Source organism: Nelumbo lutea, chromosome 4 (assembly GCF_056320005.1).
Source record: "Nelumbo lutea isolate HS-2025 chromosome 4, American lotus-T2T, whole genome shotgun sequence".
In the NCBI taxonomy this organism is placed as follows: domain Eukaryota; kingdom Viridiplantae; phylum Streptophyta; class Magnoliopsida; order Proteales; family Nelumbonaceae; genus Nelumbo; species Nelumbo lutea.
The window spans coordinates 101,310,052-101,325,214 of NC_142687.1; the positions used below are offsets into that span (position 1 = coordinate 101,310,052).

Sequence of the window (15,163 nt, forward strand, 5' to 3'; positions counted from 1 at the left end):
GGAGAAAAGTGGAAAGGGGTAGGATTTCACAAGAAGCTGCAGAAATTAAGGTCCAAAATAAGAGAGTGGAATAGGGATCGATTTGGGAGAATAGAGGATGAAAAAGTAACCTTAACCTCTAGGATAGTGGAGTTGGACGAGATAGACTCCCAGACTGGGCTAGATGAGAATGATAGAGATTTGAGGAGACAATTGAAGAAAGAATTGGAAGAGGTGCTGCAAGAATTAAGTTGGGGGCAAAAATCAAGGCATAGGTGGATTAAGGAGTGTGAAGGAAATACCAAGTCCTTTTACGATATGGCAAATGAGAGAAGGAAGATTTTTGTGTTGAAGCTAGAGATAAGGAGGGGAAGTGTTCTCTAACCAAGAGGATATTGTCTGGATGTTTGTGGATCACTTTAAATCAATTTATAGATGATCCTTGAACGAGAGGCTTAAAATGGAAGGGGTTGATTGGCCAAGATTGGATGAGGTGGATGGAAAGGAATTTTGTGGAAGAAGAGATTAAAAAGGCAGTGTTTTTGATGGATAGATTGAAAGCTCCAGGCCTGGATGGCTTTTCTATAGCATCTACCAAGGCTGTTGGAAGGTGATAAAAGGTGATCTTTGTGATGTCTTTTAGGAGTTTGCAGACAAGCATGTAGTTAGCCAAGGCATCAATGGTACTTTTTTGGCTCTAATCCCAAAGAATTCTGATTTTCCCTCCTGAGGACTTTAGGCCAATTAGTTTAGTGACAAGTATGTATAAGATATTGGCCAAGGTTCTTTCTTTGAGGATTAAAGAAGCCCTCCCTTACATCATTAGTCAGGCCCAAGGGGCCTTCATTTGAGGACATTAGATAATTGATCAAATCTTGATTGCAAGTGAGTTTGTGGAGGAGATGAAGAGAACCAGGAAAATGAGTGTTGTTTGTAAGTTGCACCTAGGGAATTCCTATGATCTGGTGGATTGGCAGTTGCTATTAGAGGTGTTGAGGAAATGTGGGTTTGGGGAAAGGCGTTGCAGATGGATGATGGGTTGTGTCAGTAGCTGTAATTATTCCCTCCTAGTAAACGGAGTGGTAAGGGCTTCTTTCCAGCCCAAGGGGATCCCCTTTCACCTTTTCTCTTTACCTTGGTAGTTGATGATTTCAGTCGAATTTTCATTAGGGCTGATAGGGAAGAAGTCATAAGTGGTTGGAGAATAGGCAGGATCCAAGTTCAAATTACCCATCTTTAGTTTGCAGATGATTTAATGATTTGTTGTGATGGGAGTTTTAGTGAGAAGGTGGGAAACTTAAAGGAGTTGATTAAGGCCTTTGAAGAAATCACCAATTTGAAAAGCAACTTAGAAAAGAGCTGCATTAACGGGGATCAATTTTGTTTGTCTCGGCCTATGTCCTATTTAGGGCTTCTGTTAGGGGCAAATCCTAGGGAGAGTAGGTTTTGGACTCCAGTCGTAGAGAAGTTTGAGAAGAGGTTAGTGGTGTGGAAGAAGAATTATATCTCGTTTGGTGGAAGGATCACATTGATAAGAGCTACCCTCACAAACCTACCTACTTATTACTAGTTTGTCTTTAGGATACTGCCTAGGGAAGCGAAGAAATTTGGTTACCGGGAGAAGGGAAAAAAATATCATTTGATCAGATGGGAAGTTGTGGGTAGAAGCAAAGAGTAAGGGGGATTAGGTTTAGGAAATTTGATCAAAAAGAATTTGGCTCTGCTAGGGAAGTAGTTATGGAGATGACCTTTGGAGGCTTTGGCACGAAGTGTTGAAGAGTATACATGGTTGCTTTGAAAATGGATGTGACCCTAGTGGATCAAGAAGGGCTAACATGGCAACACCTTGCAAGGTAATCCACAAAATTCTCCCATAGTTTCTCAGTTGTGTCAGGTATGAATGTATGATACTTGTTCTGGTAATTCTGTTTGTTTTTGGGAAGACACTTGGGTTGGGGATCTCCCTCTTAAAGAACTTTTTCCTTGTTTTTTATTTCTTTGTCTAAAAATGAGGTGATTTCAAATTTCCTTCCCTCTCCTTTAAATCTATTGCCTTTGTCTAGGGATTTTGGTTTCGTCGAGGATTAAGGGACGGGGAAATTGATTGTTTGTCTAATTTGCTTTGCCTCCTTGAAAAAGTGTGGTAGTATCCTTCTTTGCCAGACAAGAGGATTTGGGCCCCTCACCTTAAAGGGCTATTTTCCTTTGGTTCCTTTTTTAAGTCACTTTGCATTGCATCCTCTCAATAGGATTTCCCTTCCGAAAGAAGTCTGGTGTAGGCCGGTCTCCCCTAAGGTAATGGCTTTTTGTTTGGAAGTGTGCCATGGGAAAGTCAAAACCATGGATAACCTACAAAAGAGAAGACCCTTTCTTTGTATCTCTCCTAATTGGTGTACTCTTTGTAGATGCCATGGTGAGGACTGTTATCATTTATTTCTATCCTGTGATGTCACTGCAGAGCTTTGGGTTTGGCTTTTCTCCTTATATGGGTGTAGGTGGGAGATGCCAACAGAATTAAGCTTGTTGTTCAACTCATCTACCTTCTCTTGGTCCCATAAAAGGGGAAGAAGCATGTGGAGGTGTGCAAGAGCAGCTTTGATCTTGACAGTTTGGGAAGAAAGTAATGCTAGATTATTCCAAGAGAAGGAAGGGAGCAGCCAGGCCTTGAAGGATTGCATCATGAATAGGGCAATACACTGGTGAAAGTCTATGGCACTGTTTCATCCCTTCTCCTTTAATGATCAGAAGAAAAACAGCCTTTTGAAAAGAAAGGACTGTTCAAAAAGTTGCAGAAAATCAAAAAGCAGCAGTAGAAATCAGGTTTCAAGGAGAGAAGAAGAAGAAGATGGTGGTGACAACTTGGATTCGTAGAGAGATTTTCGAACATAACCTTCTCTCTTACACCCCTAATTCTATTTCATTTAGTTAAACTTTAATAATTTACAGAGAGGCCCCTAGTTGGGCAGAAAATTAAAAAATATACACAAGAAAGAATAAAGCCCAGATTAAGGCACATTACAGCAAAGAACATAAAAATAAAAAAGGATAAACAGCCTATGGGCCATTCGGCCCATCTTCTCTACATGATCTATGGAGGAACTGGACAGCAGTAGCAAGCTTCTCATCCATAAATGTCAGGACTTGTACAAACGGGGCCCCTCCACAAGGTTTTCTGAAACTGAATTATGTTGGGAGCAGCTAGGGTAACCCAGGGCCCTCTGGATTGGGAGTAGTTTTGAGAAATGTGGTTGGAGAGGTCATCCTTCTCTACTCTGGCCCATTGGGAGTTGGTAATTTTGTAGCAGAATTGTTAGCTGCCATACAAGGAGTCCTTGCAAAAGAATTGGGTGTGGAACAGTTGCTGATTGAAGGAGACTCTAAGATAGTAGTGGTGTGGCTAAATAATTCAGAGGAGGTTACATGGATTTACAAGAATGAGCTGAAGAGGTATAAATGGCTTACAAGAAATATGTTTGTTACGGTACAGTGGGTGGAAAGATCAGCTAACGCCCTCACTGATATTTTGGCAAAACAAGGGACAAATAGGGAAACATTGTTTTGGGTTTAACTGTTTTGTTGTAGTAGCACTCTTGTACTCCTTGTTATAGTTTTTATGTTTCTGTTATTTGGGTTTCATGTATTGTAGAGGCAGCATCTCGTGCCTCCCCAAGGGTCTGTATTTTCCTTCTGATCTTAATGAAATGTGGTTTTATTGATAAAAAAAATCATCAATGGAAATGAGAAAGTATTTGAAGCCATCATAAGAAGTGGCACAATTAGGGCCCATGATATCTGAATGAACTAAAGGAAAAAGGACCCAGAGCTTTATTATTGTATCGTAGAATAAAAGAAACTGCATCTGCTTATTGAAATGACATGACTCGAATTCTAAGATGCATGGCCTAACAAAGGAATTAACTATTGCTAAAGAGTAAAAGATGGATGACCCAATCGGCAGTGCCATTGGTAAGGTGTGAGTGATGAATGAAGAGCACTGTGCATATTACTATCATCAAGATGGTATGGGTGGAATGAGTTAGCTTATTGACAAATAATAAACAAAGGGGAAATTTAGGAACGTATGAAGCACAGATGTTAGTTAAGGTTATAACCTGAAGGAGCATTATCATCACCAAAAATAAGTAGTGGTACCATCAAGAATAGTAATAAGATGGAGTGGTAGACATGGCAGAATACCCACCTGAAAGCCTAGTCATGAATTCTGATACCCCAAAACGATCAATCCAAATTGAAGGTTTCGACTGGGAAGGTGCTAAAGTATTCCTCTCGAGTAATTGATATGATTTCCTTCCCTATGCCTCCACTTGGGGGGTAGTAGTAGGATCAATTGATGGAATCTGAACACTGGGTAATTCACAACTACTGTTTCATGATGAGCCCACGTGGTGGGTGGGCTCTGTGAATCATAAAAAAGTCAATGGTATGTCAATTGGCCCAATAGTATACTTGTTTCTATCAATGCTATGGAAACTTCTTGGGGACACTTGTTCCATGATCACTTCTGCCATGAACTCCCCCTAACTTCTTTCCAGCACCAGGTTCAATAACATTATTTTGTGGAGCTCATGCTGTGCCTCTAACTGGAGAAGACCTTTGTAAGAGATGGGAATGACAATGGGGCGGGGCAGAGACGGGGAGCCACTCCCCATCCCCGTCCCGTCCCCATCCCTGCAGGGATCCCCACTCCCCATGAAGCAAGGATAGTTTGGAGCAGCATTCCCTTTACTGTATGTTGGACTTTGTGTATTGAATGAAACAAAAGGATTTTTGAAGATAAATCAAAAAATTCTGAAACTCTGGTGGCTATCGTGGGGAATCTAGTAGCAGATTGAGTTTGGGTGCTTCCAGACTTTGATCGAGTTAGTAGGTTAGATTTGGGGGAGACTTTCTGGAATGTACCTGAAATTCAATCATTGTAAATTTCTCAGTTTTGTATCGGTATATGTTGTTTAGGTGTGAGCTGTTTTGATTTGCAAGATAGGTGTCAAATGGACGGTATCTTTCTTTTTTTATTAAATAAAATTCTCATTTTATTCTTCAAAAAAAATCTTTGATGTAGAAAGGAATGATCTTGGCCCAAAAAGGTCAAACCTTGCTGGGTGGAAAGGTATAGGGGTGTCAACAGAATTCAAAAATTTGAATCCGAAAGTAATTGAATCGAAATCAAATACACGTTGATTCGATTCGAGAATTATTCGAATTTGATTATTATAATATAATATAATATATTATTTATAAGTGTCATGACTTTTTATAAAAGAAAGATACATATCTTAAAAACTCGGCCAAAGTGTCTTAACTTTATGATATTAGATACATTATTATATAAAAACGACAATTAATTACTTCTAACATGATAAGACCACTCGGTACAAACTTTTTGACAGGTGATAAAAAAAAAATTATTACTTATGCCAAAACAACCTACTCCATCTCATCTCTGCCCTTTAGCCAGCTTCGAAGTTCCCCTTTTCTCTCCCTTCTATCTCCCATTTTTCATTACCTTGTATCAACTTCTTCCCCTAGCGTCTGGTTTTACTGGTTTTTTCATAAGAGATTTCAAAAATATGAGTAGCATATATTAAAGGCAAATAAGGTCATGTATTGATGAAGCAAAAGAGTGTTACCGTCACTGTTGCAGCTATTATTCATTGGTTTTACGGCATACGGAAAGATTGTAAAAGTCTCTCTCTTCTCTCTCTCTCTCTCTCCCTCTCCTCCCTCATCTCTCTTGCTTTATTTCTCTATGTTACCGAAGACTTGTTATTTGTTCTAGATTTTATTAGTTCTTTGTTTTCTTTTTATTTCCCCCCTTGTTCTTCGTCTATCTTCACCATTCATGGAAACAGGTTTATCTCCATAGATCGTTAAAAATGAAACAAGGTATTTTCTCCTTTTTCTTCTCTCTCATTCTCTCTCTCTCTCCCCCTCCCTCATCTCTCTTGCTTTCTCTATGTTACTGAAGACTTGTTATTTGTTCTAGATTTTATTAGTTTTTTGTTTTCTTTTTATTTTTCCCCTTGTTCTTCGTCTGTCTTCATCATTTATAGAAACAGGTTTGTTTCCATAGATCATTAAAAGTGAAACAAGATATTTTCTCCTTTCTTTGTAGTTCATTCAAAGGGAATGAGAGTGCTTGATTGTTTTGTTTCAAGAATTAGGTTTAATCCATCGAATATTCGATTATCTAAGTCGAATTCGAATTCAAATTCAGTGTTTACTTTTGAATATCCGTCAAATATCGAACTGAATTCGATTAATCAGTTTTGTAATCGAATTCGAATTCAAATATAACATGACTCAGTTTGAATTTTTTTTTCGTTTACAGGCCTAGAAAAGGTAGGATTTTAAAATTTTAAATCAGCCCATACATGTAGAAATCGAATTTCTAAGAGAACAAATTTCTATCCAAAGATCCATCTAGAATAATCAATATATTTTGATAGAATGTTGCCTGATACTGATGCCATAGGTACCGCTCCCAAAGTGGTGGTGTGACATGCCCAAGGAATCAGCCAATATCTCCAAAACTGAAGATGGTGCAGCCCAATATGGAGATCGAACTAGCCAAATTGTGAGAATCGAACTTGGTGTAGTTGCGCTATAGTGTGTTGATTGAACTAGGGTTCAATAAAGAATAATCTTAATGATAATCTCTCTCTCAAATCTCCTACATTATAATTTTTATAGAGTTGGAGCCTTAGAGTCCTCTTGGGAGTTTCCAATTAGTTTTGTAACTTATTTAGAAAGCTAGTAATTAAGAAATAATCCTAACCATATTAGGAACTTGAGAGAAAACCCAAAATACCCAACAACTTAACTATCTAGTCAAATTAGATAACTGGCTAGTCAAACTCACATGTGTCAACTTGTCCTTTGACTTGGTCCTTGTATGGCATGGGACCCACTAAGCTCTCAAGTTACACCTCATGGTTTAGGCTCAGATGTAAAAGCACATGAGCCGAATTCACTAAGAGTTTCTTAGTGAACTGTCCCAACCCAATTGGGCTTAAATTCCGCCCAACACTTAATTAATAAGTGGGGTTTGGGTTTCAGCCATCCTAAGAACCCAAACCTAATGGTTTAACCCAGTGATTTAAAAGGCGCGCCTAGGCGCACAGGCGAGGCACATTTTAGGGTATGCGCCTTGCCTAGGTCCTAGGCACAACCCTTTCAAAAGGCACACTCCTTGTGCGCCTGGTGTGAGAACCCCCTATGTGCTAATATTCATTCATTCGCTGCAATAAAATATCTTCTTAAAAGGCAATGAAAGTTATAAATTCATTAATTTTTGTGTGAGAACTAAGAATTTAACACCTAACATGGACTTGTTTGGGCTTGCCTCGAGGGGTGTGGCACAAAGGCCACTCATAGAATCAGGAATGTAGTATGTTTTACATTACATTTGCTACTTGAAGTAAAGCAATTGTGTGAAAAAAGAGATTAGTGGTTTTACATGCTTGAAAATGTTTTATATGTTTGTTTTTATTTTTAAGTTCTCATTTGAATATGCTTTACATCTTATATTTATGTATTTTAATTTTAGATAATAGGTTTTTTTTAAAACATTTATTTTAAAATTTAAGTTTGTATTTTTTTTATTAATATTATGTATAATATTTTTTTGAATTGTTGGTATTTTTTTTTGAATTTTCTGACATTTTTTTTTATTTTTTAGCATTTTTTATTTTTGCACCTTCCTTCTAAAAGGCACGCGCCTCTCCTTGCGCCTCAGGTGCAAATTTACCTCTGCCTTTTTTTGCGCCTTGTGCTTTTAAAACATTGGTTTAACCTCAAAATGATGGCCATTAGGTTTCAACGCAAATAGACACTTGCTCTCTACTAGGGGTGTAACTCGGTTGAGTCAAGCAGAGTACCAGACTGCTTAAACTTAAGGTTGATTCCGAAATAAGACTTGAGCTCAGTCGAGCTTCATGTATTTGGCTCAAACTCAACTCTTCAATACTTGCAAACTACTTGAGCTCAGCTCGACTAAGGTCGATTAGAAATAAATTAATATTAAGTATATTAAGAAGCAAAATATATTAAAAATTATAGATAATTAATATTATAAATACAATAAATAAAATTATATTATGAAATTCAATTATAAACATATTTATTTATATTATGAATAAGTTAATGTCAAAAAATTAATGCCTATTTATATTATAAATGCAAATATATTAAAATATAGTGTTTTATTATGAGTTTGATTAGGTTCACGAGCCAATTGAGATAGGTATTGTGAAGCTCGAACTCAGCTTGACTAACTACTCAAAATGAGTCGATCTCGACTTGAACTCAATTATTGTGAGCCGTATTTGACTATTTAGCTAGCCAAGCCCGGGTAGCTTTCAAGTAGGCTTGGCTTGCTTATTCCCCTACTCTCTTCCTCTCATCCAATAATATCAAAACATTGTCGACATAGAAAGATCTCTTCATTGATTGCAAGATGTAGTGCCATACCCTCTAACTCGGATTGGATCTCATGATTGAAACCACCTTTTTATTAAATGAGCTATTTATGAATAAAAATTCATTTTGCAAATTGATTTCAAAACAAATTGAAATCCAATACTAACAAGTTTAGTCTTCTATTAGGAGTAATTCAAGATGTTCTTTTTGTCTGACAAATTGGTTGATCATGTCACTATGATCACTCACTTAAATACTATTCCAAACTATTACAATATACCTTGTTGAGATATCAATGGTTTGCATATCAAATGCAACTCAGTTCAATACTCGGTGTGGTATCATTTTCAAGTTAGTGCAACTTTCCAATTTTTTCCTATCTCTCTCAAAGGTCTAGGGTATAACTATAAATGGTCCCAATTGTTTCATTGAACACCTATTCATTGTACTTAGGTCCAATCCGAGCAGTTGAGACAGATTGCTTCACCATTTCAGTAGTACAAGAGTGTTAGACATAAGTCCCCATGTTTATCAAATGGCCAAAAACAGTTTAAGCTAACACAAGTCTTATAAATGTCCAATTTAAGGGGTTATTCGCAGAAGACATACCATAACACTAATCAAATAATAACGTCCTGATTTCTGATTGGTGTCGAGGGCATACGATGTATAAGAATTGAGACGGTTTTTTGAATGAAAATTGTAACTATAAACTTGAAATCTACAACTGTTGATTGCTAATATATAGAAGATAATTGACAATGAATTGATTGGTCTCCTTTGTTTGTAATAAATCAGAAAATAGAGAAAGAGGAAGACACTAGACAGCATGAGAAAAGAGTAAATCAGCATGTGTATATCACTAATTAAAGTAATTTAAAATTATGTTCCTGTTTAATGAAAATTAAGGGCTTGTGGGTCCTTATTAGATGAATGCAAATGTCGAAACTACCCTTTTGCCATACGCTTGGAGTATCTCTGAACAGCTCGATTTGGGTGGAATGTTTTCTATGGGTAACAGAAATAGTTGGAGAAAAAAAATATAGAGAGTTTATTGGCCCCATAAGTACACTAGCATTTTTAAAGAATTGCCATGGTGCACCAGGACGCATAAAGCAACATATCTGTACATTAGCATTTTTAAAACAAGGTTCTATCCAATAACCTCTTGAAGACCTACTCTTCTCCTCCTAAGTAAAATAAAACCAAGCTGCTTGACCAATTAAGCCATAGATCAGCTCACCAGCAACAGCTGAGACAAAAATTTTGTTAGAAAGCCACAGCAGACTTGCTTTCTCATCCCAACTAAAGGTCTGTAACCTTGTATATTGGGACACGTTGAATCTATCTCCACATAAAGTGACAGAGTTAGAAGAACAGAGCTGTTTCAGTCATTCAGTGTCAAAAGTTTTTGCAAGATTAAAAGGAGGTTTATTTGGGAAGGGACCTAGGAAGGTGAAGAAAACTAAATTAACTCCTAAGAAAAATACTGCTCAAAAGTTTGCAGGAAGTGGGAAGCAGAGTCGATCTGAAGGTATTTAAGGTGATGGCCGGTGTTAGTGTGACATTGAAGTTGGGGAATTGGGTGGGCATTTGATCTTTTATTCGGGCAGAAAATTGTAGTTGTTTTAATTGGACTTGGAAGTGGTGATTTTTTGCTGTTTTTTATTTCTGCAGGGGGAGGCTCTTGGTTGGAAGCGTGTGTATGAAAAGTTGTTTGTTCTTTTGTATTTCTCCTCTCGGTTACCACAGTTCACCTTTCTTGTTTAGAAAAGATGCGTCTTGAGAAGCTTTATTGGCAATTGTCATCCTTCACGATTAAATTTTGGGATAGATCTTGATTGTCCTTTCATCATGCGTAGTACTATCCATTGTAATGGAGTGAAGAGTAATTTATATTCCCATCTGTTTGTGTTAATCTTCAGGCCCAAGTCAACTAATGAAGACCAGAAGCTTATGAAGACTGAAGAGCTATTCAACTCAGACCCACGTCAACCATTGCCATCCCCAGCTCCATCTGCTTCACCCCCTTTGGAGCAAGTTGATTGCACTGATGAACCAAGCTGTCAAAACTGAACCTGTAATGTAATTGAAGATTATCAACTTTAGATGTCCTAAACTTGGCCTTTGTGGAGCTGTTATTTGCATGCATTATTACAGGCAGTTTTTTGTTGCTTCTGGATGTTCGTCCTTTGCCTTTTTGAAGACAGCGACTGATTTTTTGCAACATCTATTTGCCGCTTGCAAACAAAAGGGTGTTGTGTTAATTTTAATGTTTTTATCAAAATGGCATATATAAAAGTGTCGTGTATATTCATTGTCTATCTGTGCGTCAATTCATACCATTGAGTGAATATATCTCATTAGCCTTTCCTCATGCCTGCGCAAATGTTGTTTGTACATCCAACTTTCAATGCCGATGTTACTTTATTAGCTGATCTATTGATCTATGACCAGTATTTTTGGTTTTCTTAAGAAAATAACCGTTCCTCTTTAGTCTTTACTATTCAGTTCACCTCTTCATTATATTCCACCTGTGCGGCCTTATCTTCCACTGTATGTGTTAACCATCTTCGAGTAATTGCCCAGCATGGGGCTGTTCATTTTTTATTTTTTCTTATTGCTTTCGGAAAACACCACATCAGTAAGAGAACAAAAACAGGTCGGTTAGAGGTGTTTTGTCAAAACTAAGTTACAGCATTGTCAGTTGATTCGAAGTTCAAAATATTAGTATCCGGTGTATTGTTTAAGGTAGGAAATGGGTGTGTTATCACAATGTCTCATGCACCATTGGGACATGTTTCTAATGCATAGATGCCTTGCGGACAAGGTTCATTAAAAGCAATTTTAAGAAACATTTCAGGATATGGTGGAAATTAAGATACTTAGATAAGCTATACTTAGATGTGCTAGGAAAAAAATCAATTAAATCTAAAAAGTATGTTAGTAACATTGAATTTGGGATGACTATAAATAAGTACTTATACATCTTTAATTGTTCATATGAAAATATGTTTGGGCAATGTCGAGAGTTGATGGAAGAACTAAAAATATGCGTACATATATTAATGCTTAGAAATTAATATAATTTATGTTCAACTACTTAACATTTATAATAGAGTAAATTACAATGGCCCCCCTGTACTTTGTTTTGTGACAAAGACCCCCTGTACTTTGTTTTGTGACAAAGATCATCCTGTACTATGAATCTGAGACAAAAATCCCCTTCCGTTAGCTCTTTTTTGAAATTTACCATTACAATATTTTTAATCTCTATACTACCCTTTAGACAATTGAGAGAAAAACAATGTTCATCTTCTCCTATTCAAGGTACACTAACAGCAAACGCAATTATCCACATTTCTCTCTCTCCCTCTCTCCCCCAATCTCTCTTCTTCCTCTATAGGGAATGCTCCAAAACCCAAATGCAGCAAATTCTACAGAGTCTAGTTCTCTCCTTTTCCCCAAATTTTAACAGCTATTCCTTCAAATCCCTCCCCCAAAGGCTTCTTATTATGCGAATCGAGATCCTTCATGATGATTTTACAACTTCAATCTGATACGTGCATGCATGCAGCAGCCAAAGACCCGGTCAAAGTGGATAGCAGCAGAAGACCCGGTCATGTTAGCTCTTAGTTGGGATAAGCCTTATCCATTCAGTTTTAATTCTGATAGAATAGATAAGTCTTCAATTCTGCTCTTAGATAAGTGCATTCTGTTTCCTAGATAAGTGCATTAGATAAGTCTTCAATTTCTGTTCCTAAATAAGTGCATTCTGTTTCCTAGATAAGTGCATTCTGTTTTTTTGTTGATAAGCTCCTAAGATTAAGGGGCAGTAGTGTCTATTTCTACTCCCAGTTTGTAGCACCATAAGGCTATAAATATAGCCTGAATGAATGGAGTTGACATTGGCTTTTTTACAAACTCTCTCTCTTCTCCTTATTCTAGATCATTCTCCCTCTTGTTAGATAACTTGAGCGTATCACAATCTCTGAACAATGGCCTGGTGGATATAGTCCCCTGAGATACGCATAAAGAGCATATGTGTTCGGCTCATTCAAGACAAACAAACTCTCTCTCTCTCTCTCTTCTCCTTATTCTACATCATTTTCCCTCTTGTTAGATAACTTGAGCGTATCACAATGTCTGAACAATGGCATGTGGATACAGTCCCCTGAGATACGGATAAAGAGCATATGTGTTCGGCTCATTCAAGCTACTCCAGAACTTCACCAAATCCCCTAAGCCGCAGATTTCCACAAAATACACAAAATCTTCTTTGCAACAATAAACACCAATAAAATCAAAATCCCATTTTCTATTTCCATTCAAACTCTATCTCTTAATCACAAGATTTGTGACAGTGAGAAAGAAACACACTTCCCCAAAAATTTGTGTTTTATAATTCATAAAATCTAAACGAGATTCAGATATGAGAAACCAAATGTTCTGGGCTTATTGTATTCGAGGGCAAAGCCATCCCCCATATCTGTCCTCCAGTTCTCGTGGCAGGTCGTGATGATACAAGCTCACAAACGGTTCGATCCCTGCCAAGACGTACAAGCCTTTGTTACAGACGATAAGAGTAACACAGTAGGAGATCGATAAGAGGAACACAATACTAGTGATGCCGCAGGCACAGAGAGCGAGCAAACCTGGCCTGGTGGAGGCCCCTGGAGGAATCAAAGTTGTTGGCTTCGCTGTTCTGCGGGTGGTAGAAGAAGCAACGATCCTGACGATTTTGAATGTTACTGCTATTGCCGCTGCAGATGTTGCGTCTATCGCCCAATTGAACGAAATCAAAATTAAATTCCAAACAAAGATGGAGAGAGAGAGAGAGGGAGAGAGAGAGGCCGGTGGTGGATTCTTCGCCGCTGAGTTCGAATCCTCCGCTGCAATCAGTTGCAGCGGTGGAAGTCGGTGACGGGTTTGAAGGCGGAGGCGGCGGTGGAAGTGGAGGAGGAGGGGTTGCTCTTCCGGTGGCTATAGGGGAGGAGAGAAAAGGGAGATCGACAAGTTTTCTACCTATCAGAATAAGCCATGTTCGCGCCTAGGCGCTCAATCTCCATGACACTGATATTTAGCTGGAGTGCTACGCAGCCCAGACCGGATCCAGGAAAGGTTAAGTTTTGCCGGAGACTCGACAATTTCGCACGGGACGAAGTGATTCACTCCTGTAAACATGTGAAGGACAAAACTGGATATGATGCGGAGGAAAAATACAGAGACGCGACGAACAAAGTGAGGGGAAAATACTGTAAAGGTAGAGAACAGTAGCGGCGATAATCCCCGATCTCTTTTTCTCTCCCCTTAGCGCCGCTGCTGTTCGTGTATCTAAGGTTCGGAAGATGAACAGTGTTTTTCCCATGGCAAGGGTATGGAGATTAAAAAATGTTATAACGAAAATTTCAAAGAAAGTTAACGGAAGGGGGGTTTTGTCTCACGGTCATTAGTATAAGGGAGTATTTGTAATTTACCCTTTATAAATAGATAAATTTTTATGATCGTTTAATAAAATTCTTGACAGAGATGGACTTTGAAGAGAAAAATAATTAAGTTAGAAACAATGAAATGAAAACGAGGTGAAACACGGTGTAGTTGTATACTTGTAGGCTTGCAACTTTAAAACTCAAATTTGAAACATGGAAATGCAGCCCACATGTAGATGTCTTGTTGGTCCATTCAATCCGTCCAAATTGACTTTGGACTGGATGGGGTCCAATCCAAAACTGGTCCAACACAAGAGATTGTATAGAGATAGTGACCTTATCTTCGAGCAATGAAGATATTGAAGCTGAATTCAATCCCTTGATAGCTCACAGACCTGCGTAGGAGTTAGTGGATGCATGTCTCGATATTGTTGTTCAAGGTCAGAGTGAAGAAGATGGTACCGTGACTATGTTTAGCAAAGTTTTGTTATAGATCATTTTGTGTATATATTAGTAATTGTGTGTGTGTTCTACACGTGGCAATCAAATCCAGATGATGATAATGATAGTAATTATGTATTCTAAATTTTTTTATGAACTTTATGCATTTTTATTTTTGTTTTTGTTATTAGTCGGATGTAAATTGCAGAGTCCAAATCTGATTACATGAATACCTCTTTCAAATATGTGATAATCGGATCAATTTGCAAAGTCTCAAGTATCATTAACAGGCCTACCACTTGGCTAGACTCTTTTTTTGTAATGTTTTATCTTTATTGTGTATATTTTTTTGCTCGTTTATAAAAAAAATATAAGATTTAAATAAAGGGAATTGAATGAGGTGAAAGGTAGTAGTCTAATTTACAATTTAAACGTAACAATTAAATAGAGGCTAAATTCTAAAATGAGTATTTTAGAAAAAATAAAGTTTCACAAGTTTATTCATATTTTAATAGTAGTCTAAATATATAATTATAGATGTATTCAATTTTTCTATGACTTTTTTGTATTTCTCTATGCAAAAAAAAATTCTGATATACCACACTTACTTTTTGTTTAATATGATAAATATAAGATATTATACATGTCCCTAAATGCTTTTTTTGCAAAATTTATGTATTTTTATATTTCATTAATTTGTATTATTTATTTATGGCATTAAAGGTTAGCACATTTGACCCAAAAGTTGACTATTGATCTTCGCCAAATAGTAAAATAATTTCAATTTTGGTCGATTCTAAATTATGTATTTCATTTTCATTGTCAATAAAAATAATTCGTGTTTATTAAACTTATTTTTTAATTTTATTAATAAA

The 15,163-nt window shown here is 37.2% G+C and overlaps 1 protein-coding gene and 1 long non-coding RNA gene across 6 annotated transcripts in view; one reads left to right on the forward strand and one right to left on the reverse strand.

Annotated features, from left to right (window-relative positions):
• LOC148862222 (lysine-specific demethylase JMJ29-like) overlaps positions 1-10,740 on the forward strand; it is a 66,118-nt gene extending 55,378 nt beyond the window's left edge. For 2 of the 5 annotated variants that reach the window (XM_088986823.1, XM_088986824.1), the window contains 2 exons: positions 6,473-6,574; positions 10,344-10,740. In XM_088986823.1, coding sequence (XP_088842949.1) covers positions 6,473-6,574; positions 10,344-10,494 — 253 coding nt within the window. In that variant the 3' untranslated portion in view covers positions 10,495-10,740. The remainder of the gene's footprint in view (positions 1-6,472; positions 6,575-10,343) is intronic. The other 3 variants (XM_088986825.1, XM_088986826.1, XR_016113448.1) reach the window with 2 other exon arrangements.
• Positions 10,741-12,718: 1,978 nt separating this feature from the next.
• Positions 12,719-13,784, reverse strand: LOC148862223 (uncharacterized). Its single transcript, XR_016112516.1, has 2 exons — positions 13,074-13,784; positions 12,719-12,965 (listed from the first exon to the last, which is right to left on the reverse strand). It is a non-coding gene; the product is annotated as an uncharacterized LOC148862223 (long non-coding RNA).
• Positions 13,785-15,163: the final 1,379 nt, after the last annotated feature.